At 36.4% G+C, this 27,820-nt stretch overlaps 1 protein-coding gene across 1 annotated transcript in view; it reads right to left on the bottom strand.

Annotated features, from left to right (window-relative positions):
- The window catches only part of UBR2_1 (E3 ubiquitin-protein ligase ubr2), a gene marked incomplete at both ends in the record, with an annotated part of 52,471 nt that overhangs the window by 15,652 nt on the left and 8,999 nt on the right, over positions 1-27,820 (bottom strand). The window contains 10 exons of the mRNA XM_051218896.1: positions 3,265-3,889; positions 5,432-5,577; positions 6,988-7,092; positions 8,872-9,156; positions 12,757-12,924; positions 18,089-18,640; positions 20,662-20,760; positions 24,637-24,725; positions 25,873-26,179; positions 27,625-27,768. Coding sequence (XP_051072826.1) covers positions 3,265-3,889; positions 5,432-5,577; positions 6,988-7,092; positions 8,872-9,156; positions 12,757-12,924; positions 18,089-18,640; positions 20,662-20,760; positions 24,637-24,725; positions 25,873-26,179; positions 27,625-27,768 — 2,520 coding nt within the window. The remainder of the gene's footprint in view (positions 1-3,264; positions 3,890-5,431; positions 5,578-6,987; positions 7,093-8,871; positions 9,157-12,756; positions 12,925-18,088; positions 18,641-20,661; positions 20,761-24,636; positions 24,726-25,872; positions 26,180-27,624; positions 27,769-27,820) is intronic.

Genomic DNA, 27,820 nt, shown 5'->3' with positions numbered 1-27,820 from the left:
CAGAATGGATTTGAAAAGTTTATTAATATTCCTTCCAAAAATCGATGCTAAAGTTAAATACACATCAATAATAATAATATTTTTATTCAATACTATGTCTTGGCACAATATGGAATTCTTAGAAGTTACAATTGGCTACAAAATTCATGAGAAAATTCATATATCTTAGTTGTTTGGATCTTCCCATAAACATTTAGGACTTCAACTTATTAGTCTGTTTTGAAGGATCGCCTCTGCTTAAAAGATTTATCATTGAAACCAAATGAATGGTAAACAATCAATCAGTGGAAAAATAACTTTTCAAGGTATTTTTACATTTCTATGATCTACTAAACTCGTTGTACAACATCCCAATCACAATTATTTGCTTGATTTCAATAATTTATAGAGTCGGAAATTAAGAAAACTGTGTTAAATGTAATATTGTTATCTAATCATTTGAAAATAGATCGATCGAATGTGTCTTCAGTTTACTTATTATTTTTATAGACTTAAAACTACAATACAGAATATTGAACAGTCATTTATTTACTTATTTATTTGAACATATATATATTGGTACAAGAGGGCACCAACTATATATGCGCCACACTTTTTTGTGAGGGCTGTAATACTGCCCGGGTGCCCACACCGAAGCAGGTGGTTTTCTCAGGAGGCCCCACACCCCAAGCATTTGACCTAAAGGTCTAACCCACAAGGCAGTGGAGCATCGCGAGGAGATGCAGTCCCATGGTCTTGAGTGCTGTTAGAGGTATGAGGGCGGTTATCACTTCCCGGTTGCAAACTCGTCCCATCAGATTCCGAACATGACGAAGAGCGACAACAAATCAGATCTAGGTTAAGAAAAAGTCTAAGAAACGACCGTGAGCAGTGGTGGGCAATGAAAGCAAAAGAGATGGAAAAGGCGGCGACTATAGGGAACACAAGACAGCTTTACAGACTAATAAAAGAAACTGAGATTAATAAGTCAAGTGTAAGTGAGATTATATCGGAAAAAGACGATACTCTCATCTGCTCCCAGTCCAGACGTTTAGAACGATGGGCGGAACATTTCAGAGCACAGTTCAACTGGCCTTTAGCTACTCTACAACTACCCTCCATTCCCAGACAGTGTGAACTGAAGTAGGTCCCCCAACTCTATCAGAAGTTCAAAAGGCTATAGTTAATCTGAAGCGAGGAAGGGCAGCTGGTCCAGATGGACTGGCTCCAGAGGTCTTTAAGGATGGTGGTCCAATTTTAGCGATTAGGTTGACTAATATTTTAGCTAAGATCTGGGAATTAGACGTTATCCCACCTAACTGGTCACAATCACTTATCGTCCCAATATATAAGAAAGGGTCAAAATCATCCTGTGACAACCACAGAGGGATTAGTTTAACTAATATAATATCTAAAATACTAGCTTCGATAATTATCAGACGCCTAACTAAGACTCGTGAATTGCAAACACGAGAAAACCAAGCTGGCTTTAGACCTGGTCGTGGTTGCATCGACCACATATTCACCATACGTCAGATTCTAGAACACAGGCATACTTATCGGCGTCCGACAATGGTGGTCTTTCTCGACTTAAAAGCAGCATTTGACTCGGTAGACCGCGAGATTCTGTGGCAGTGTCTGTCATTGAAAGGCGTACCCCAGAAGTACATAAACCTTGTGAAGGCTCTTTACTCGAACACTACTAGTCGAGTCAGAGCTTATGGCGAACTGTCATCTACTTTTGCAACCTCAAGTGGTGTCCGTCAAGGCTGTCCACTTTCCCCATTTTTGTTTAACTTCATCATAGATCTACTGAAGGAAATAACTTTCTCGTCGACTGAGTTCTCGGGTATTGATCTCCATCCAGGAGGTCCACTTATCGACTTAGAATACGCAGATGACATAGTCCTGTTTGGTGAAGACGCTGACAAAATGCAGTCTTCTGGTAGCACTGAGCAACAATGCCGGAATGTTTGGAATGCGCTTCTCTCTCTCTAATGCAAGTTGTTGCTTCAGGACTGGTCTGCGTCAACACCTGAACTAAGGATAGAGAGTGAAGTAGTCGAACGCGTTGGCAACTTCACTTATCTTGGAAGTCTCATCAGCCCTAATGGGTTGGTATCGGACGAAATCTCAGCACGGATTCGAAAAGCTCGATTGGCTTTTGCCAACTTACGTCACCTTTGGCGAAGGCGAGATATCCGTCTATCAATAAAAGGACGAGTATACTGCGTAACAGTCCGTTCTGTTTTACTTTACGGCAGCTAAACATGGCCATTAAGAGTAGAAGACACTCGTAAGCTATTAGTATTTGACCACAGATGCCTTAGAAATATTGCTGGCGTCTGCTGGGATCACCGGGTAAGTAATAGTGAGGTTAGACACAGAGTATTAGGGAATGATGGTAAATCAGTTGATGAGGTTATGAATCTTCATCGACTGAGATGGTTGGGCCACGTGTTACGTATCCCTGAACACCGACTACCACGACGTGCAATGCTATCTGGTATTGGAAATGGTTGGAAGAAAGTTAGGGGCGGCCAAACCAAAACGTGGCATCAGTGCTTGAAGACACTAACTTCTAGTCTGAACCATGTTGGTAGATGCAGACTACTTGGTTGGGGTCCGCGTGACTTTCGTACCCAATGGTTGGAGACTCTTCGTGAAATGGCTCAGAATCGATCACAATGGCGTCGGTGTATACACTCTCTGTCTTCCCATAAACTAAGAGATTAAAATCACATCATATCTTTCTTTCTACGAACCAATTCTTTCTTCTTGTACTATATCTCTATATGCAATCTTTCTCTTATATATTACCACCTTTGACCCAACCACTGCTATGAATCCGGTGTTCATCTTGTTGTGCTGATGCGGTATGACAACCTGGAACGATGCACATATGTGCCTGGTCCTACGTTGTAGCTGACTGACTGACTGCAGTCCCATGGTAGCCGGTGACCAACAATTGGTTCATACGCCATTTGCTCCCTCAGGATACTGGAGCCCATGTGCACCATTGGTTTGGGATCCGGTTAAAGCGCTGGACATTCGCTTTTCGCCCTTTCATTTTCCTAAACAACACCCTCGCCACGAGAAGGCAGTGAGTAGGACGTCCCTGGCAGAGACTATATACGCGTGGCATTTCGAGAGTGAGGGCGGGACCACCCCACTCTCGGCCATACCAGGGCATTTAGGGGCTAAATATTTTACAGTAATATTTGAATTGATGTTTATTAAAACTATATTGTACAAACATATTAAGATATATGATAGTACACTTACAGCTGTTTGTTCCGGATGTCTATATCCCCAATAAAATCGATTAAATCGATATGCCATATATTCTGGTCGTATACTGAACACTGTACGGTTATTCACCGATGATTGTACGGCTAGTTTACGTAATATTTTAGGTAATGCGTTTTCTATAGCACGTTTATTAGCACTTCTTGATATTGAAGCTGGTAAAACTGGTGGTCTGGAGCCCAAATCTATAGAACATGTTGTTGACGATTGTTGTATTTCTTCTGTGCTCATTTCATGGTCTGATTGATCTGATTGATGATGTGTTGAATCCGATTGTTCCGTTGGAATTCTTAACAATAAACTATTTGCATTTTGATATGGAAGAACGGATAATAATTCACTATAACTTAAAGGTTTCAGGCATAATGTATGTATCACATCATTAATTAGGCTCGGATAGTAAATTTCCGATTCAGTATCAATCAGGATATCATCCAAACAACTCAACAGTTTATTATTAGAATCGTTCATCATGTAGTAGTCTTTGGTAAAATAACCCATTGAAGGACATGAACGATTAGAAACACATGCCAATATTACGCGTAACAACATTTCCACTGCATGTACACGACCAAGACCAGGTTCTTTAGATGAGACATCGCTGGATTGTTGTTTTGTCCAGGTATTTTTATTTTTGAAAATAGAAGTTGGATAATAACAAAAAAAACAATGATTTTGAAAGTTCAGCATTTATCAACTGCTTACTTATAAGTAGTTTATAATTCTATTGTACGACACCTCAAACAAGGATTTTGTTTCAATTATTTTTGCAACTAAAAAAACAGTTCTCTGTCTAGTAGTTTCATTGAAACACAATCTTTATATTACTGTTAGTCTTAAGGTAATGGACATCAAAATAGTAACATAACCTGATGTAATATGAGATAGTAGGGGAAAACATTTTAACTGTCGGAGAATTTCAGTAAAACAAGTGCTTGAGACTGTAGTATACCGGTATGTAGTACTATTAATATCCAATCATTGAATAAGAACGTAAATACATGTGATCGACCTGATGATTTATCCTTCTATAACTCATATGAATGTAGAAGTGTCAGAATGAAATCGTGCTAATTATTATTAATACGGTAAAGTGATTGTTTGATTATAAATGCATTCGTGTAAATATAGTGAGGGTGAGAAATAAACATAATCAGAAGGGGTTTTGTGGAGATTCGAGAAATTTCAATAGTTGAAATCATGAGTCTCGCAGGAGGGCGGGATCGTGGAAGCTCACTGCTGAGGAGTCCCATACTAGGACGAAACGGCCGTCCAGTGCTTCCAGGTTTTCCATGGTGGTCTAGCTTCAATTGACTGATGATTTCAACTATTGAAATAAACAAAAACCAAATAAATCTCCTGTTGATAATAAGACCAATAACGTTCAGGGAAACAATTCGAGATGTAAACGAATTTTATAATGACGAACAAGGTTTGTTTATCTAACTAAATACAAGCAAGAAAAATACATCTGATGATTTCAACTGATGTATATTATTCTACAATAGTTTTGAATAAATTGTGTAAGATAATCAATTCAGATACGTTGATTCTAGAAAGAACTTAAGAACTAGTAGGATTCAATCATATAAGAAGGAATAAATAAGACAACCACTTTCATAATTGGTATTGCATAGTTATCATTCAATGTTATATGAATTGTTTAGAATTTGGAAATTCGGACAACAGAATTAAAAGTCAATAATGTAAAGATTAAACTTTAGGCGCCAATATTCAAAAATTAAAATGGATTCTTGGAGAAGTAAGCGTTGATAGTTTTGTTTGCCAAAACAATAAAAACAGCTTTGCAATTATAAAAACTACAGAGCTTAAAGACGATAAGCTTAACCTACCAAAAACAACAACAAAATTCTCCACAATAATTGAGAATATAATTGTCCATTCAGTTTTCCCATACTATGTCCTTATATGCAATCTTTCTTTTATATATGACCGCCAATGAATTAACTACTTCTATGAATCCGGTGTTCATCTTGTTATGCTAATGAGGTATGGCAACTTAGACCGATGCACATATGTGCCTGGTCCTACGTTGTAGCTGACTGACTATTGAGTTTGATTAAAATATCTTCAAATTGAACACGTTTAATTGATTGATTTAATTAAAACAACTTGAACTCACGTCTTTAAATAATTACCCAAATGAAATTTGTGTATTAAACGAACAATAAATTCATCCGGTGGTAGAACACAACTAGCAATTTGTAATAATTGTAGATCACGATCAACTAATTCAACACGTATTGATGGACTGAATAGATTCGTCATCTATACAAATACAGAATTAAAAAAATACAGTAGTAGCTAGTCATATTGTACGTACAGACAGGCACAAAAGTGAATTAGCTCAAGTTGTCTAACTACTTCACGATTAGATAAAATTAACACGATGTATAGAAAAGAAGTCAAAATAATACCAGTAGCAGTGAAAACATGAGAGATCAAACATTAAGAACATGGTTCGAGAAGAAAAAATTAGGAGATATGTATAAAGAGTGACTGGAATAGATAAAAGTGATGCGTCTGCACCATCAAGAATGAAACTCATCCATAATATTTAACGTTTTAAATCCTTGATCAGGGTGAGCTGGCAGACTCCTACAAGGTACCATGCATACACTAACATGGGTCGTATACACTCATAGTGAAAATAAAGGGAAAAAGGTAAGAATAACTAATACAGTTTCTTTATGATCGAGTCATGGCTAAGTGGATATCAAAATGTTAAATGTCAAGATGAAATCACCATTGATTAGATCAAGATTTAATTCTATAAAAATTCAGAATACAGATCAATGAAACATCAAGGCCGATGGAAACCAACAGTATTATTAATATCTAGAAGTATTCTGTGCGTCTAAGCATGAAGATGACACAATTTACGTAAATGTAGTAAAGAAAAATTAAAGGGTATATGACTTCATCGCTTATAAAAGATCAGAATCATTTAAAAATTAAAATTTTGGTTGCCTGACCGCTCTTTCTTTAGAAAAGCATTCTAACACGAGAAATCTAGGAAATGTATTATTGTTACTGAAAGTAGAACTTCGTAACATAACAACAATGGATGATTATGTTGAGTTTGAGGTAGTTAACTACAAACTGTAACGGAACGCAGCGGTGCAATAATACAACTAGACTGACGTTAGAAGTTTAGACCATTAGATGTCGATTCAGTAACCTATGAGTTAAGCGATTGTCATGAGATTCGAAAGTCCTAGATTTTTTTACCAATTCACTATGAATTTCGACCAGGGTGACAGGTGCGACCTTCGTTTAGAGTAACCTTTTTTGGTCGACATTCCTTACACCAACTGGCTATTTCCCAGTCACCGATCAACTGTGAAAATATCTCAGTCCAACAGTAAGTCAGTCGCAGCCCAGATATCTCAGCGATGATGTCTCTGACTTTGATGCTGGGTGACACAGGATCGAATCCGTCAGGAAGCATCAGTTTCCCTAAGATTTCAGGTACACCTTGCTAACGAGCGTCGAATAGCACGAGACCCAGTTCAAGGATTCCCTATCAATTACCTCCAACTACCACCTTATACACAAGTCCGAACATGAGACTAATCAGCTGAAAGCTAACTCCCTCTCCTTTCCAAAGCTCGTACATTCAATACATAAAATGATTAACACATAACAAAATAAATACAACAATAAAGTCACACTTACAGATTGTTGAACAGCGAATCCATTACGAACCCACATTTTAGCATTGCATTGAGCACAAAATGCAAATATTTGCAACGGTCTTTCAATCAATAGATTTACAAATCCCTTATTAGAAATAAATAAATAAATAATAATTAGTCAGAAAATAAAAACGATGTTCAAGTTGATAATAAAGTGATTCATGTACAAAGCATATAACTTATCAATTACTACAGAAAAGGTGTACGAAATAATTGAACCATGTTATGGTAGATCAATGAAGAACACAAAATCCACGTGTAAAATAATCAGGAAAATTTACGAGTAGGAAGAGAACATAGATGAACAATATGAAGATAGTTATAGAAGTCTTTAACTATTCAATCTGTAGTATCTAGTTGAATGTGGCCACAACGAATCAAATTCACACACCCTAATTATTTTGTCGAGAGTGTATACATGTTTTTTTCTAACTGACAAAAAATCACTCGAAAGTTTCTTTTTTCGTAATCCTTCTCATTCATCGAAAGTTAAATATGTTAGTAAACTAAGTGTGAAGTGGTAATAAACGCATGAATACCATAGAATTAGCTAGTCACATAAAACATGTGACTTAACGGGAGTGTGTATCAACTAGAGTTAGTGGGATATGAGCTACAATTAGTAAGACAGATAAAACTATGATTGTTATCTATCCATAGAAACTAAAAACAGTAAAGTTAAACAAACCCTTAATGAACGAGGAATGAATAGATAGACTACATCTAATCTCAAGACCTTGATTGTTCAACAACAAACGCAACCATATTTAAATTTGATAGTTTCGCACAACCGCAAGTGAGTACATTTTATCGTTGAAATACGAGTGGTCTATACGTTAAATTAGCGTTAGTTTCAATACTTTGAACGTGTAAAATAAGTATTTCAGCTTCTTACTCCACCTAATCCAAAAGATTGATTGTCATAATAGAATTTGTCGAGGAAAATCAATTATTGGATTAAGCGAACAGCATTGAAAGCTAATTAAGTTCATACTTCGTTTGAAGTCACAGAAAAAAAGATCACCACATTTAAATACTAGCAACATAATTAGAAAAAATTCTTTAGGCTCGTATATCCTGGGACCACCGAGTAAGTAATGCAGTTGTTAGGAAACGGGTACTAGGTAAGGATAACGAATCGATTGATGAAGTAGTAAAACTTCATCAGTTGAGATGACTTGGACATGTGTTACGTATGCCCAACCACCGACTGCCTCGACGTGCGATGTTCAGTGGTATAGGAGTAGGTTGGAAGAAAGCTAGGGGCGGCCAAACCAAAACATGGCACAAGTCCATGAAGTCACTGACAAGTGAACTGAGTCATGTTGGTAGGTGTAGACTACTTGGTTGGGATCCACGAGATGATAGCAACCGATGGTTAGAGACCTTGAATGACATGGCTCAAAATTGGTTGCAATGGCGCAGGTGCATCCACTCTTTATGTTCTCCCAATTTCTAATCTTCTGAATTCTTCATGTCCCTTTCTTTTTTCTATTTACAAATTTATTTCACTGGGTCATAATTCTTGAATAACATCTTCAAACCCTAATGCTTCTGATTACTGTTTATACTTTGACTGCCTCTACCACTACGTGATTTGAATTGACAATTGTATCTCAGTGCTAATGTGGTATGACAACTGGAACTGAGGTACGTACGTACGAAGTTCTACGTTGCTGCTGACTGACTGATTGAAAGATGAAGGACACCGCTCCCAGTGTACATCCTCAGTGGGCGAATACAATGAGTGATAAAAACATCAATTAGAAGATATGTTCACAACTACTCCTTCAAATTCTGGATCAATAAAGAACGAATATCATGGTCATGAAATATTATATAAACAATAAAAACAAGCTTCTACCTGATCTAATAAACCCAAGCTTTCAAAATTCAATCCCATTTCTAATCCATGTCCATACAAACTTGCCAATAATCGGGGAATCGGTTGTAATAAACTTAAACGATACACTGATACATCATACACATACACTTCCGTTGTGACACCAAGTGAATGGAAATTTAATTTATTCGACATGACATTGTTATTAGCTTGATTAGATTCATCATTGTTATCAAGTTTAAGATCTATTGTTAACGGTTTAATACGAAAACGACGATCCATTATACCAATACGTGTTTCAAAGACCTATATACAATAAGAACCATAAAAAAATAAACAACCAACAATATGAAACCACATGAAACATTCTGTAAACAAAATTCAAAAGAATAACGTGACATACAACAAAATTATTGAATATTAAGAATATTTTCATTTCAAAATAATATAATTTTAAGTTTTTCTTTTTACCAAACATCATTCAATTACGAGTAGTAGAAGTACATTAAATAATCAAGTGTGTATCACAGGCCATAATCTATATATAATATACCGTTGTGGGCCAGGGTAATTTTACATTGGTTTTCAGGAGAACCAGACATCATCCATACTTTCATGTGACAACCCAAACAATACAGCTCAATCCCGTTTAACAGGAGAGCCATACACCACCCAGGCTTAAAATTTGTAGCCTAAATAGTACGGCTCAATCCCATTTCCAAGAGAACCAGACACCATCCATGGTTAAACTTTATAACCCGAGCAGTACAACTCAATCCTGCTTCACAGGAGAACCAGACATCATATAGGCTTTAACGCTACAATCTAAAAAAAAAACTCAATCCTGTGGCGCAACCACTCAGGTACCAAGCACCCTGGTGAACCAGGGTCACAATCTAACCGCATGTTAATGATTTGATTTCTTTATTTCAAAACAACACAACCCATAAAATAAAACTAGACAAACATATTCTAATACAATACTGGTTAGCAGTCATCATGTTCATAGGTTTGGGTCTATGTGATTGCACTTAAAACTGGAGTTTTAAGCAACAGACAAAAGAGCTGTCAAACTTTCGTGTAATTTTACGTTCTTATTACATATAGGATGCTTCAAAGGTTTAAAATATTAAAGCTGACTATTTTCGCGATCAAAACCAATTCTAATAGTTGAAATCATGAGTCAATGTAAGCTAGACCACCACTAAAAATCTGAAAGCACAGGACGACAGTTTCGTCCTAGTATGGGAATCCCCAGCAATACACATCCACGATCCCGCATGCGGGACTCGAACCCAGGACCTTCGGTCTCGCGCGCGAATGCTTAACCTCTAGATCACTGAGCCAGCATCCAACGGTGGTCTAGCTTACATAGATTCATGAATAAAACTACTAAAATCACTACAAACTCCACAAACCTCCATTCTAATAAAAACCAATTCATTGAAAAAAATGAGTTAAATATTTCGGTAATTTGTAAGTAAGTAAATACTAACATCAATGATTTCTTTTCGTTTTCACAACATTTGTGTTCAGACTTTAAAGTTAATGAAAATGGCAATGTCGCAATGGTCTATGTAAGATCCTTAACTTATTCAATTAATCATGTAAGAGATAAAAATGTTTATTAACTAACAAATTGATAGTCGTATGATTTCGTCATAGATATTTACATTTAATACATGAAAGACACACACACACACACAAAATGCTGATTTCATTAAATTTCCGAAGGAATGTTTATCAAAAGGAATGAAAGTATTGTGTAATTTTGATTTCACACCACATGACATTCAATATATAAATGGTGTTATGATAATTTTTCTTATCAAAAAACAATTAAATTTAATCTCTAAATGAAAAAAAAGTAAACTGGATTAAGCTACATGTTATTTCACAACAAACCTTATTTTCTAGTTCATTTGTCATGCCCATTTTTTCATATGTGTAATTTGAGATGGTGGAGAAGGTCAACAAGAACCAATCAACATCGAGGTGCACAGAACAAACTGTGAAACACATATGGAGAAATTCGAACACTTCACTTCTATCTGAAGTTTGTGCTGATGATGTCGTTCAGAAGAACGATGAAAGCTCCACGACCAAACCATCCAGCTCAGAGAACAAAACACCACCAAAATATGTGTAATTTATTATATTCACTGGTTTTTATGATTCAATGACCTTTTATTATTTCTTTAGTTGATGTGTTGAAATAATTTGTTCCTTTCGAATTTCTATGACTGACCTAGACAGTCACAAAATCTCGTCGCAATCATACAGATTTTTTTTGTGTACTAATTGTACATAGAATAAATTCTTCTAATAGAATATTTTAATTTAGGCAGCTTATCACCTCGTGTTGAAATTTCCAAGTCAAACAGGATCTCTTATGTTTAGTGAATTTCCTAATAGGAAGTGTCATAATTGAGGGTTACTTACTTATTTACCCCTGTTACTTCTCATGAAGGAGCATAGGCCGCCTACCAGGACTCTCCATCTAACCCTTTCCTGTGCAATCCTTTCCAGCTCTTTCCAGTTGTTATTCATTCTTTTCATATCTGCTTCCATTTCCGACGTAATGTATTCTTTGGCCTTCCACTTTTTGCTTCCCTTCAGGATTCCAAGTTAGTGTTTGCCTCGTGATACCGTTTCATGATATCCCACAAAGTATATCCTATCCACTTCCATCGTCGTTTCCCAATTTCCTGTTCAGATGGAAGCTAGTTTATTCTCTCCTACATTAGGCTGTGGCTGATGGTATCCGGCCAATGGATGTTGAGTATCTTGCGTGGACAACTATTTATGAATACTTTTACCTTCTTGATGACGGTTTTAATAGTTCTCCATATTTCAGCTTCGTACAGTAGAACTGTGTTGACGTTCGTATTGAAGATTCTCACTTTGATATTATTTGATAGTTGTTTCGATTTCCATATGTTCTTCAATTTTAGAAACGCAGCCCTTGCTTTGCCAATCCTCGCCTTCACGTCTGCATCTGATCCTCTTTGTTCATCGTTGATGCTAACCAGGTACGAGGACGATTTCACCTCTTCCAAAGTTCCTTCATCAATTGTGGTTGTGTTGGTGTTCGCCGTGCTTTATTTAAGGACCTTGATTTTCCCCTTGTGTATGTTGAGGCTTACTGATACAGAGATTGCTGCTACACGAGTTGTCCTCATCTGCATTTGTTCGTGTGTATGGGACAGGAGGGCTAGGTCATCTGCGAAGTCCAAATCGTCTAATCGGCTTTGAGTTGTCCATTGTATGCCGTGTTTTCCCTCAGATGTTGAGGTCTTCATAATCCAGTCGACCACCAGAAGAAACAAGAAGGGGGAGAGCAAACAGCCTTGTCTGTATCCGGCTCTTACTTGGAATGCGTCTGTCAGCTGTCGTCCATGCACAACTGCACTGTAGTCCGTCGTACGAGGTCCAGATAATGTTAACAATCTTCTCAGGAACTCCACAGTGTCGAAGACGTTCTCATAATGTTCTTCTGTCTACACCGTCAAACACCTCATAATCAATGAAATTGATGTATAGGTTGCTAATGCATTATTTCAATCATCTTTATATTTATATTCATATAATAACCCATTTTATGAAACTTGAGACAGATTCCAACCGTTCATAAAGTATTCGCAACCGCTAAGAAGACATCAGTTTGAGTAAATTTGCCGTATTCGTGTTCTGACTTACAACGCCATGTTTTAGTTAATCTAATCACCCCCAAATATATTTTACAGCCACCGGCATGTTTTGAACATTTCATGGGTTATCACTGAAATTGCAAGACCGAATACTACATAAGTGCTTTACATTTGTATTAAATCAAACTCAAATAACTAAATTTGTTCTCCTATAAGCTATTTTCTTGGATGTCAGAAAGCAAAATAAAAAACTTACCTGGCGAACTTCACGTAATACCACATTGTAAAGTTCATAATCTGAACTCGCCACTTGGACAGTTAGGCCAAGTAGACTAACTAATAAACTCATGATATAAAATCCACTAGCCCATTCTAATTCTTCTTCAACATGATTTTGTGTTTCACGTTGCATACCATTCATATCCTGCAGATGGATATAAAAAAAAGTGAATAAGTAGTGTATATATGTAAACGTAAATACATGGGCAGTTAAACTGTCTTAATACTGAATATGCAACAGAGTATCTCATCTTAAAGAGAGTAATTTAGTGATGTTATTACGCTTTTTGAGTTACCTTCATTGTTGTTCTGGACAGAAACATTAGTACCTCCCCAAATATGAATAAAAGAATTAAAATATATATATTTTCAGGGGAAAGTAATCAACTGAAATGAATATTGTTCATAACCATTTCATCAATATAGCGTCACTCAAGATTGTTTATGGAACCAGGGAAATTATTTATTATACATAAGGAATTGGCATAATTATATCTGTGTTACAAAAAAACATCAATATATTAGTTTCATGTTTATATCTCACTCCCGCTTCAGTAGCTTAGACATCCTGGTGGCATTACTAACCTTCATGTGTAAAGTTTGTCTGCAACCTGAATATCTTTTATAAACCCTTGAATAGAATCACAAAGATTGTTCCAAGTTGGAGAATTGGCGATCGGAGTCACTGACGTGAACTCCAGTAATTTTTCTTGATCATTTATACGCAAACTGTAAAATGTACACCAAAGAGAAATGAACCACGACTGTGGACGAAATAGTCTAGCTTGCATATTGTGATGAACCGATCGGAACATACTGGAAGGAATAATCGTTCCTCAAGATCCTACCATGACAGCCAGGTCCGTTGGAGAACGGTAGGACAAAAAGCGGAAGACTGAAGGTCCGACGAAGTCGTACTGCAGAATGTACAGAGGTGTGATGACCTAAGAACACATGTATGCTTACTGGCGTCCGACAATGATATTTTCCCTTGACTTAAAAGTAGCATTTGACTCTGTAGACCGGGAGATTCTGTGGTGGTGTCTATCATTGAAAACTCCGCCTGTAGCTCTTCTAGAGTTACTGCCGGTCCCAAGCCCGGGTAAAGGAGGAGGGTTGGGCATGGGGTTAGCGTCCCCATCCCGTAGAAAACTAACTCGCTAAAAAACGCTTACCAGAAAAAATAATTCAAACCATTTTAACTCTGCCCTGAGAGTTAGAAGGTCTTCATTTAGAAGAATTATGACGCTTCATGGTGAAAGCCGAATTCCTTCGGAAGCCACGAGGCCGATGCCCCTTCTAACAACCAGAGCAAAAATTTTTATAGGTACATGGAACGTTAGAACAATGTGGGAAACCGGGAAGACCAGCCAAATAGCAACGGAAATGAGGAGATACAACTTGGCAGTACTGGGAATCAGCGAAACCCACTGGACCCAAGCTGGACAGAAAAGGCTAGCTACGGGAGAGATGCTGCTATACTCCGGTCACGAAGAGGAAAATGCTCCACACACACAGGGAGTTGCTCTAATGCTGTCCAAAGTAGCACGAAATGCACTTGTAGGATGGGAATCCCACGGATCCAGAATCATCAAAGCATCATTCAAAACAAAGAAGGAGGGGATCTTAATGAATATTATCCAATGTTATGCACCCACCAATGATAGCAACGACGACATTAAAGATCAATTCTACGAGCGGCTGCAGTCAATCATAGAGAAATGCTCAAGAAAGGACCTCACCATTCTGATGGGAGATCTAAATGCCAAGGTCGGAATAGACAACACTGGATATGAAGATATTATGGGACAACATGGACTGGGACAGAGAAACGAAAATGGAGAAAGATTTGCAAATCTATGTGCATTCTGCAAATCGGTCATAGGAGGCACAATATTTCCACACAAACGTATACACAAGGCTACATGGATCTCACCGGACCACACTACAGAGAACCAGATAGATCATATTTGCATCAATAAAAAATTCCGAAGGACAATGGAAGATGTGAGAACCAGGAGAGGAGCTGACGTAGCTTCAGATCACCACCTAGTTGTAGCCAATTTAAAACTGAAGCTAAAAAAGAACTGGACAAGTGGACAAACAGCAATACAAAGGTTCAATACAGCCTTCCTTCGAGATACTGACAAACTCAATGAATTCAAGATAGCTCTCAACAACAGATTCCAAGCCTTTCAAGATCTACTGAAGGAAGAAGAAACTACCATGGAGGACAACTGGAAAGGCATCAAAGAAACATTGACTTCAACGTGTCAAGAGGTTCTGGGCCTAAAGAAACACCATCATAAGGAATGGATCTCTATAGAAACACTGGACAAGATCAAAGAAAGGAAGAACAAGAAGACAGCAATTAACAACAGTCAAACACGAGCAGAGAAAGTCCAAGCACAAGCTGAATACATAGAAGCAAACAAACAAGTGAAGAGGAGCATTAGAGCCGACAGGAAGAAATACGTGGAAGAATTAGCAACGACGGCAGAAAAAGCTGCTAGAGAAGGAAATATGAAACAGCTTCACGATACAACGAAGAAACTATCAGGGAAATACAGTAAACCAGAGAGGCCGGTCAAAGACAAAGAAGGCAAGCCAATCACTGAAATTCAACAACAGCGAAACAGATGGGTAGAATACTTCGAGGAACTCCTGAATAGGCCGGCTCCAATGAATCCACCGAACATCGAAGCAGCACACACAGATCTTCCTATAGATGTCAACCCACCAACGACGGAAGAAATTAGAATGGCCGTCAGACAAATCAAGAACGGGAAAGCAGCAGGACTCGACAACATACCAGCTGAAGCACTGAAATCAGACGTCGAAGTAACCACAAGCATGCTTTACCCTCTATTCAAAAAGATTTGGGAGGAGGAACAAGTGCCAATGGACTGGAAAGAAGGACACCTCATCAAGATTCCAAAGAAAGGAGATCTGAGCAAATGTGAAAACTACAGAGGCATTACACTACTGTCAATACCAGGGAAAGTCTTCAACAGGGTGTTGCTGAACCGGATGAAGGATGCAGTAGATGCCCAACTTCGAGATCAACAAGCTGGATTCCGAAAGGATCGGTCGTGCACAGACCAAATTGCAACACTACGGATCATCGTCGAACAATCAGTTGAGTGGAACTCGTCACTATACATCAACTTCATTGATTATGAAAAGGCATTCGACAGTGTAGATAGGAGGACATTATGGAAACTTCTTCGACACTACGGAGTTCCTGAGAAGATTGTCAATATTATCCGGAACTCATACGACGGACTACAGTGCAAAGTAGTGCATGGAGGACAGCTGACAGATGCATTCCAAGTAAGAGCCGGATACAGACAAGGCTGTTTACTCTCTCCCTTCCTCTTTCTTCTGGTGGTCGACTGGATTATGAAGACCTCGACATCTGAAGGAAAACACGGAATACAATGGACAGCTCAGAACCAATTAGACGATCTGGACTTCGCAGATGACCTAGCCCTCCTATCACGTACACGTGAACAGATTCAGATAAAGACAGCCAATATAGCAGCAGTCTCTGCATCAGTAGGCCTCAGCATACACAAAGGGAAAACCAAGGTCCTCAAATTCAAAGCGGAGAACAGCAATCCAATCACCCTTGATGGCGAAACTCTGGAAGATGTAGAATCCTTCACATATCTGGGAAGCATCGTCGATAGACATGGAGGTTCAGATGCAGACGTAAAGGCGAGGATCGGCAAAGCAAGGGCCGCATTCCTACAATTGAAGAACATATGGAACTCAAAACAACTTTCAACCAATATCAAAGTGAGAATCTTCAATACGAACGTCAAGGCAATTCTACTGTATGGAGCTGAAACTTCGAGAACTACAACAACCACAATCAAGAAAGTACAAGTATTTATAAATAGCTGTCTACGCAAGATACTCAACATCCATTGGCCGGATACCATCAGCAATAGCCTTCTGTGGGAGAGAACAAACCAACTTCCAGCTGAAGAGGAAATTAGGAAAAGACGATGGAAATGGATAGGACATACATTACGCAAATCGTCAAACTGCATCACGAGGCAAGCTCTAACTTGGAATCCTGAAGGGAAGCGGAAAAGAGGAAGGCCAAAGAACACATTACGTCGGATAATAGAAGCAGATATGAAAAGGATGAATTACAACTGGAAGGAGCTGGAAAGGATTGCCCAGGACAGGGTTGGATGGAGAATGCTGGTGAGCGACCTATGCTCCTTCACGAGGAGTAACAGGTGTAAGTAAGTAAGTAAGTCTATCATTGAAAGGCGAAATATCCGTCAATCAATGCAAATATGTGTCCGGTCCTACGCTGTAGATGATTGAATCGAAGTTAAATGAACTGTATTTGAATTTCTCTTCAAATTTAGATTGTTTTTCGATAGTTTACAACTATATTTTTTGGGACTTAATTGTCTATAGGTTCAACGTATGACATTGTTTAAAAACCTCCAGCACAGTTCTGTTCTTCTACTTCGAAAAAAGCATTATAACTATCGTTTCCTTCTCATGCTAAAGATTTGAGTGAAAACTATTAGACTGAGACAAATGTATTCGAACATGTAATAACGTATGCACTGAAAAATCTTAAAGTAAATCATCCAAAGGAAATACCATTTGAAATTCAGTATAACAATAGATGCTACAAGAAAATGAAATTTGGTTGTCTGTCAAGTATATAAAAACTTATCACAGTAACTGTTTATCGGTCGCGGTCCCTTTATCACATTTTTAAGAGAGAGAAATTAGAGTAGTGGAGTTTATGTACGGAATTATCACAGAGAATTACTCAATTGTATAGTATTGGTAAACATGAATTGCCAGGATGATATACATTGGTAAAGGAAATTATGAAAAAAGAAAATAACATTCATAATAATAATCCTCAGAAAGAAAAATTTTTACAAATTATTTTATTTTGATGGAGTCTTGTTCTCTGAGCTGAATGGTTTGGTTGTAGAGCTTTTATCTGTCGTCTGGACGACATCATCAACACAAGCTTCAGGTAGAAATGAAGTGTTCGAATTTCTCCATATGTGTTTCACAGCTTGTTCTGTACACCTCGACGTTGATTGGTTCTTATCGACCTTAAACCTGTCATTTTAACTTATCACTAAAAGTATATTTGTAGCACACAACGTAAATTGAAACAAAATAAATTCTATGGTAGAATAAACAACTAACCAGTAAAATCATGCCCATGTGATATATGAATGTATGAATATAATAACTGCGATATATTTCTTACTAAGGAGAAAATAGCTGATAAAAATAATGACAAGTTAACTTACTTGTATAAAACTAAGCAATGATAAAAATTGTCTTATATAATCAAGATAAGCAGATCTTGCAGCTTCCGTCCACCAAGTAATTGAACAATTGCCATCATTATCTATAACAATAGGTCGAACATTAGTTAAGCTTGCCAGAATATAGTCCACATCACGTATAACATGAAATAATCGTTCGAATGGATGAAATAATGAACGAGCAAGTGTATTACCAGCTTGCCATGATAAAATACGCGGTTCTGGAAGGACACAATTTATTGGATTCATATTAGTTGATGATATTGTAAGATTGTTCATATGAGATCCAGCTGATGAACCCCATTCGAATGGATTCAAACGTCTAAGTAGGTCAAGAACAGCACTAACCCATGATACATTTGTGTCAGCATTGAAATTAGATATAGCTAATTCTTCTTGTATATCGGCAGGTATATTTTGATTATTTGTTTGTGAATAAAAATCAGGTAAAACAATTGAATTAACTTGAAATGCATTAGTTAATCGAGAAATTAATCGTGTCAAAATATTGTTCTGCTCTAAAAGTTGACGTGCCTGTAATACAAATAATAATAATAATAATAATAATAATAATAATAATAATAATAATAATAATAATAGTACTGCATTACATATTCATTAGGTATGATATCTTTTTCTAAATTAAAAAAGAACGTAATACACAGTCCTTTATGCTATGTTATGGACAATATAGAAAACCCGTATAATTAATTGTATACCAAGCAGTATGGACAAAACGTTAATTGTAAAAGTTTTTTATTTCCAAGACAGAACTGTGATTAATATCACTTGGTAGATAATGAAATAATGACAATACATAGTGCTTTCATCATCATCATAACAAACTGACTTGAGTAATATGTCATTTGATATAACAAGTCACCCTGTTTAACAACTTAAAGCGTCATGGATGTGATAGTCAACATGATTTTAACGACTTCATGCATTGTTACCATGATATGAAGATGCGTAATTAATAAAATTAATTCATTAAAGTACAGAGACATATTACAACTGATATTTTCCTGATGATAATATCTCACAGTTAATATTGATTCATTGTAGTGTCGGTTACTATGTAAAGCCCATATAACTTATTCTAGCTTCTGGACAGATCAATTTATCCATTCTTCTTGAACCACGTTTTGACCTTGCTAATTATTATTCACCTATCAACCCTGACTGCTTTTATATGAGCGTACGTGTGTACACTTCTTATCCCATTCATTGCATGTCTGTAACCTATTTCTGTGTGACTGAATATTGAATAACGCTTGATTAAATGAAGTTGGTTCACACGCCTTCTCCACTGCGTGTATTTTCTCTTCGCTCATTCTTCTTTGCTTTTATCGCTACGTCTATCTGATTATCTGTTCCTATTAACGATTGTACAAAATATAAGTATTCGAAAATCCATTCTCGTATTTAAGTTATTTTAATTCCCTTATTCATTAACGCGAGTTAAGTCGATGATAGGCGACATATAGATCCCGATAGCAATCATTCAACAGCGATCAACATATGATCTAACTGTAATCAGATAAAAAACCACAGAAGTGGTTAGCCCGTCGACAACATGCAGTCTAATTGACGTCAACATGGAGCACCCCACATCATTTTTGGGCACCAATATGAACAATATGAATGCAAACTGAAACTTGGTCATAGATAAAAACTATGAAGTATATCATCGACAAGATAACAAAATGTATTACAACTAGAAAAATAAAACAACACCATTATCACAAACTGAATGTAGGAACTTCAATTAATTGATGTACAAGATAATACAATAATCGAGATTTGTAGTTCAGAGAGAGAATTTCGGAAGTACTATGTCCTCTGATTTGGATAATTTAACTGTTAAGCGTTTATTATCTTTCCACATAAAATCAGCAGCCATTAGTTTCAAAAGAATTAAGCTTATTTATTTATCTGAACACATAAATATTGGTACAAAGAGGAGCCAAATACATATGCTCCACACAAGTAACCTGATTTGTGTGTGGGTCGTGATAATACCCGGGTGCCCAGACCGAAGCAGGTGGTTTTCTTAGGGGACCACACCCGGAGCCTTCGACCTAAAGGCCTGATACACAAGGAAGTGGGGCAACATCAGGAGATGCAGTAACATAGTAGCCAGTGACGAATAATTGGCTCATACGCCAATTGTTCCCCCAGGGTCCTGAAACCTATGTGCACCATTGGTTTGGAATCGCGGTTTTCTAACTTCCCCTAGGTCAACTCTCCGTGTCCACCAAAGTGCGGGACACTCCTTTTTCGTCCTCTCAATTTTGTAAACAACAGTAATGCCGCGAGAAGGCAATGAATAGGACTTCTGTGTCAGTGGCTGTATATGCGTGGCCATGTGAGAGCGTTTCGAGAGGGAGAGCTGACTCTCTCCACCCTCAACCGTTCCAAAACATTTGGGGGCAAAGCGGTGTGCGTCAGCTACTAGAATTTCTCCATACCTGACTAACAGCATATATATATATATAAAGTTAAAAACTAAACCCTTTTTAAAATGTAAATTCATGAAGTGATATGTAACTTACCAAACTGATAACAGTGTAAAATTGACAACTTAGACCACATAAACTGTCTCCAACTAAATGATCATCATAAATATGATTTTGAATTAACGATGAATAGGACTATGGATACATAGATGATCAATGGACATATAGTTGTTTCATGTAGGAAATCCATAGATGAAATGGGGTTTTTTTTAATAGAAATCAAAAATCAACACAAAATATCAATCATATGATTAGAAGATAAAAATTAATAGTTTCCATTTAACTATGATCATTTATAGTGAACATGATCTAGTTACAATGGAAATAAAACATAATTGTCAAATAAGAATAATATTTTAGATTTCTGTTTTATAAAATTGGCTTACAAACAATAGCTCGACTGCTACTCTAATTAGTTTGATTTAGATGACCGACCCTAGAGTGTATGATTAACCTTGAATATACAGATTAAATCAAAATACTTCACATGATAAATGAGGTGCATTATTATTACATTGTAAGATTCAACTGTTAATCGAGGATAATTATTAACACTGTAACTCGGCCTGGAGCCCCTATACGGCTACTGCCAATTTTAATCTCGAATAAAGGAGGAGGGTTGGGCATGGGGTTAGTGACCACCCCTCCCCGTAGAAAACTAACTCGCTAAAAAAACGTTAACCAGAAATATTAACATTTTTTCCCAGTTAATGACAAACAGATAAATGAATAACTAGACAAATTGATTTATCAGTTGTTACATTTTCTCTTCTAGTATACACTCATAACTAGCGGACCTAATGATAGTGACTAGTCATAATGAAAGCAAAGAGGATAAAGAGGGCAATGACGATAAATAACACTAGACAACTGTTTAAACTCATCAAAGTGATTGCGGTTGAAAATTCAGCTATTTGCGGAAACAAAATGGAAAAGACATAATCTTTATCTACTATTCAGTTGTTTAATACTTAATAAAATCTTGAACGAGAGATAGACTTTAAGCTTTCAATTGACAGATACATTGAAGTAATTAAAACTAATTGTAAGAGAATAAGCACAGATTATGATGGACTAACTCGATAGATCTTCAGGAAAAATGGTCGTGATCACAAACCATTCCAATCTATAAAAAGGACAGTAAACCTATCATGATAATCAGAACGATTAGTTTGGCTTATTGTTTTTAAAATACTAGTATTCATAATTGCTCTACATTTAACTTAAGCTCTGGAAAAGCGAACACGAGAAAATTGAGCCTGTCTTAAACTTGGTAATAGATGTATTCGCTCGATTCTTATGTTTACGCTAGAATATTCCTTAGTTCTTTATGCTTTCAGTCTGTTAAATCTTAGTGATTATCTATTCTTCATAAGAGCTCTTCAGATTTTATCTAATTCTTGCTTAACAGTAACAATTTTTCACATTTTTACGATACGTTTTTTTCCTGGTTACAAGGGATTCAATATTGAAAGTTAAGGAATTGTCTGATCCACAAGGCAGTGGACCAACGTCAGGAGATGCAGTAACATGGTAGCCGGTGACCAATAATTGGTTCATACGCCATATGTTCCCTCAGGATCCTAGAACCCATGTGCACCATTGGTTTGCGATCAAGATTTTCAAACTCCCCTAGGTGGATCCTCCATATGTACGAATTTATCCAATTTCAAATCATAATCATCAACAGTAAATGTACTAATCAAAAAAAATTTTTTGAAATATTAATAATCTATTGATCATTCGTAGCCAAACCAGTACTCACATAATAAAATAGACACAAGATCTGTTACCCATCAGAATAATATTTCACAAACTAGGAAAACAACATATAGGTGTGTACATATTCAGTCAGTCAGTTACAACGTAGGACCAGGCACAGATATGCATCCGTCCAAGTTGCCACACCTCATAAGCACAACAAAATGAACACCAAATTCATAGTAGTTATTCCAATGGTAGTAATATATAAAAGATTGCATATAAGGATATAGTACAGGAAGAAAGAAAGATATGAAACGATTTTAATCTCGTAGTTTGAGAGAAGACAGAGAGTGTATATACCTAGGCCATTGTAATCGATTATGGGTCATGTCACCCAACCATCTGTTACGATAGTTACGCAGATCCTTACCAACATTGGCTAAGAATAGAAGTTAGTGACTTCAAGCAAATTAGAATTTAAAGAATAAATAAAGTCATGAACTTTTGAAGAGATATATATTCCATTGAAAATTCAGCTGACAACAATGTATCTATTAAAATCACCGCTTCAGATTATAATAAACAATCATATATTATATACAATTGAAATTGTATATTAGTCTATAACAAGAATTACATGTCAACAATGCAATGTAAATAAACAATTTTTCTCTTTCCAGTTAATGATAACAAAAAAATTTGTTTATACATTTGACATTGAATATCATCAACTAGATAGGTCTTTCATTTTTAATGGGCAAATATTGATCATAAACAAGAAATATATAGTTGAACTTATTGTGAGAAAAAAACTTGAATTATTGTATACCTACAGTTCTCCTATTGCTAAGCATTCATTCGGTATATACACTTATGTTCTTGAAGATATAACATTCTTCATAAGAAAAAAGAAGACGCTCTATTCATTGGTTTATTAAGCCATAGAGTAACAACCATTTTCATTAAAATGAAGTTTAAATCACATAATCTTTGATTATTATTAAATACTCAAGTACCAGTTATAGATTCGTGTACATTGACTTTAAGAAATATTCTGAGTATGAAGACTGATGATACTACTAGGCTGACTGAACCGAAATAAGTAAAGAGGAATTGAAACCTGAAACCAATTTGTTGCAAAGTTAAACGCGTTGACCACTTAGACGTTACTCCACTAATGATAACAGGATGGATTGCATACATAGCATGAAGCACAATTCGCACATCAAACTAGACAATAGTGCATGCACTGTTTTATATCTTTGTAGATCAGGTGTACCAAATTTTACATGGACACCATTTTATTTATTTTTCATTTGAACACAAACATTGGTACAAGGAGATACGAAATATATACGCGCCACATAAATCATTCGATTTGTATGAGGGCTGGAATACTAACTGGGTGCCCGGACAGAAACAGGTGGTTTTTCTTAAGGGGCCACACTCAGAGCCTTTGACCTAGAGGTCTAAGCCACAAGACAGTGAAAAAATGTTAGATGCGGTATCATGGTAGCCGGTTACCGACAACAGGTTCACACGCCATTTGTTTCCTTAGGATCCTGGACCTCACGTGCACCGTTGGTTTGGAATCAGGGTTTCCGAGCTCTCTTTGGTAAGTTCTCTGTATCCACCAACCCGGTTAAAGCGCCGGACATTCGCTTTTTGTCCTCTTAATTTCTTAAACAACACTCCCGCTGCGAGACACCATTAGAAAATCTTACGGGTCATGTACCCTGAACCTTGGACTTATCAACAAGGCGTACCTGCAATCTTGATGGGAATAATATTACCAGTAGTAAAAACATCTAATTTTTAGTTGACAAATACCAGGTCTCAGACCCAATTCAACTAATTCTTTCTAATCACTCAAATGTTATTAACAGTAAGATTAAATATGCTGCTAAAACATCGACTATATATTATCCTGTACTTAATTACCAAGTTACAACTTTCCTATTCAACCCAAAATTATGAGAATATCCTTTAATATTAAACATATTCACTGCAGTAATTGAATTCATAATTAAACAGGATGATAAATAAATAGGTGATTTTTAAGAAATCTGCCAATACATCTCTGTTGAAATATGTTGTTGCAATTAACGAATTTAGGTCAGAAGACAATTTCATATAACGTGAGGTTAGTTAAATACAGTGAATTATTCTTTTTGTCTTATTCTGAACACGAAATACTTTTCAGTAATTGATAGATACCTTATTTAATGTTGATTAGTTTAAATAGACGTCGATGACAATCATGAATATATATATATAGGAGAGAGAAACACGAATAAAATCTCTTACTCTGGTAAATTTAATTGCAAATACACATCGATAAAAATTATCTTTCAGGAGTACACTCATAATAAGACGTAACATTTCTTGTCGAACAGCTGAACAAGTGAGAAAAAATATAGATATAAGAAGAACAAATAACAAGATAATTAGGGTAAGAATTAATTGGGTTAAACAACAAGTAATGTAATACATTTATATATCGATCAATGAATGTGTAGCAACTGTATACACTGTTAAAATAGGAGCACGTGGTTTCAGAAAAACTGCTTCAGTATTCGTATTTGGTGGTAGCATACAATTTTCAATTAGACAGTGACCCGAGAACGTTTAGATAGATAGAACCGAGTTTCCAGCATAGGCGAGCTGCTGTATAAGTCGTTTCCCCCATTATTACTATTATTATTATTATTATTATTACATTACCTTACACTAATCTGTTCGTTATTGTTCTTTTTTTCTCTTCGAATTCTCATTGTTTTGTGTGGCGCATATATATTTGGTGCCCTCTTGTACCAATATTTATGTGTTCAAATAAATAAATAAATAAAAATAGAATAGGAAATGTAATAAATATACTACTACCATGCAGATAGAATAAACTAGATTGTAAGAATATTTGAACACTAGTCTTGCAATTTCGGTCCTAATATGAGTGGTTAGGAAGGAAATTATGAGTAAGTCATTTCATTATTCTATGAAATCTTTGATTCCTGGACTTAGCCATGTCAGTAGATGAAGACTTCATGGTTAAGACCCATGCAACACTCGTAATTAACAGTTGGAGACCAAGAATGGCATGAAGAGAAACTGGTTGCAGTGGTATAGTTCCATTAGTTCTATTTCTCTAATGGGCACTTCTAACTCATTGAACTCAAGTAGTTCCAACTGTTGTTGATAATACTTTTACAACCATGCTTCTTCTTGCTATGAGGTATGGCATATCGCACTGATGGACAGTTTTGGCCGAATCCTATATTGTCTTTGGGTGACTGAAAGACCTTCAGAATACAGTACAGGTTATTTAAGCTTTTTAAGTTCCCAAAAAAATATGCCTGAATATTAAGGCTCGGGCCTTCTGTATAAACAATCGGGTGATGTCAATAACTGTTACACCATAAGAAGTGGCTTGGAATTGAGAGTAAAATGTGTATGCTTATGTAGTTCTCCAACAATTGAACAACGACAAAACCATGCATCGAAAACCATTCCATATCCCAACCAAAACAAGTAAGTATTACTTACATCTCCATGTTAAACTATGACGTTCCAATATATGACTTAAAAATGAATCTTGTTCAACAATTTCCCCGGGGAGTAATATTGGCAATATATCATTTGATTGACTTGATTCACTAACATCGATACCATTTTTATCAGCTGGTAGATGACCCAAGATAGCATGACAAATAATCGGTCGTAAACTAGGTACTTGATCACAGAAACGACGTAACCAACGAATAAATAATGTGAAAAATACTTCCATTGAATAAACATCCGTATGTTGAGCTGCACAATTTATTGGACGTGTAGATAAACTTGTAGATGTACGCTGGAAAAAACAAGTGGAATACAACAGCGTGATCCGTGTTAAAACATATTATGATTCAATAAAATAGATGAAAGTTGATATGAAGTTGTTCTAGGGAATAGTATATGAAATAATTAAAAAGTGGAAGTACGAGACAATCTTATAAAAACTTTGTCATTTAAAATATTGAACATTAAATAATTATAATTCTTAAATTTTATGAAAAGATGGTCTGGTGGTTAGTGTATTATAACATTTTGATCGGTAGATTCAAGTCCTAGTTTACTTACATCGGTTTAGGTAAACGGGTACTATCAATAAACTTCATGTACGACAAGACCCGACCGCAACTGCTATCGTGGACTTGAATATTGTGGTGATACAATTGAGCTATACTGAATACAACACATTTGTTAAGACCTTACCAAGGCAGACGGGTTGTTTGAGAGGTGATAAGATTAAAGATAGAAAGTCCAATGTCCGAGGACAAGGTGGTGTTATCAAGTGTACGGTGGTGTGATGGCAAGTAAACCACCATCTGCAGAAATGATGCCTTACTCAACCAAAGGAGAGTGCTGGTAAATGTCAGACACAAACGTTAGCACACCTTGTCTTGACATACGGATTGCCATCGCCTGAAGTAAGGTATGAAAAGTACGAAACCAACGCATTAGAAACTCACAGAAAGGTTTTGTACGACCGGTCTCATAGACTTGTCCACTGAGCTCGGTGATCATATGGTTGACAATATAAAACTCTTCATCAGTGTATATTTTCGGCACATAAAATCGAACATTCAAGATCATGCTTTGCGGTAAGCATGATACACGTAAAACAGTTTCGGAGTCCAACAGTTTACACTTTAACTGCAGCCAACCAGTCACTTGAACCTATCATGAAAATTGGAAGTTATACTGAAGACTGATCAATAACTATACTGATGTGTCTTCAAAATAACTTCCAACTAAAATCTTTCATGTTAGTAATTTAAACCCATTTTGTAATTATGATTTTTAACTATCACAGGTTGTAAATAGCTAACGAGAACTAAGCGAAATTTAGATGGTGGTTGGAGATAGTCAACAGGGGTTTCCTGCACTAATAAGGACTAGACAAGCATGACATTGATCACCACCCAGTGATCAATCAATTGTGACTAAGCGAAATAAAATGAGTTCATGCTATTCTTCTAAAATCGTTGGTTCTCGCTCACTTCAGGATTATACAGGGAATTATATGCATGATACATCCATTATGAGGAATAATATTTATAGAAGGTGGTTAGTGTCGAAGAGCAGAACGAACGAATCTAGTAAATCCATAGAAAGATTCACAAAGAAAACGAGATTAATTAATTCGCAAGTGGGAAGAGATACAAACAATCAGCATAAAACATATATATTATGTATAACAAATGTCATCAGTAAATTAATGAAGTTAAAAATAGCCCCATTACGATTACTTACCATCAGAATTGATGCCAAATTAGATGCTTGTGAAGCGGTGAGGTTTGTTTGAAGAACTGCACGGCCATCACAATTAACAAGCACCGCATAATGTGTACCCTGCTGAGTTGTACAATCCAGCACACGTCTTAACGTTTTGATAACCTAGAATTTGTTTGATGCAAAAAACAACAGTGAGTGTTAGGCCGTGTAATAA

This window comes from Schistosoma haematobium, chromosome ZW, assembly GCF_000699445.3.
Source record: "Schistosoma haematobium chromosome ZW, whole genome shotgun sequence".
NCBI lineage: Eukaryota > Metazoa > Platyhelminthes > Trematoda > Strigeidida > Schistosomatidae > Schistosoma > Schistosoma haematobium.
Note: the sequence above shows the minus strand (reverse complement) of the source record. Positions and strands in the feature narration are given on the sequence as shown.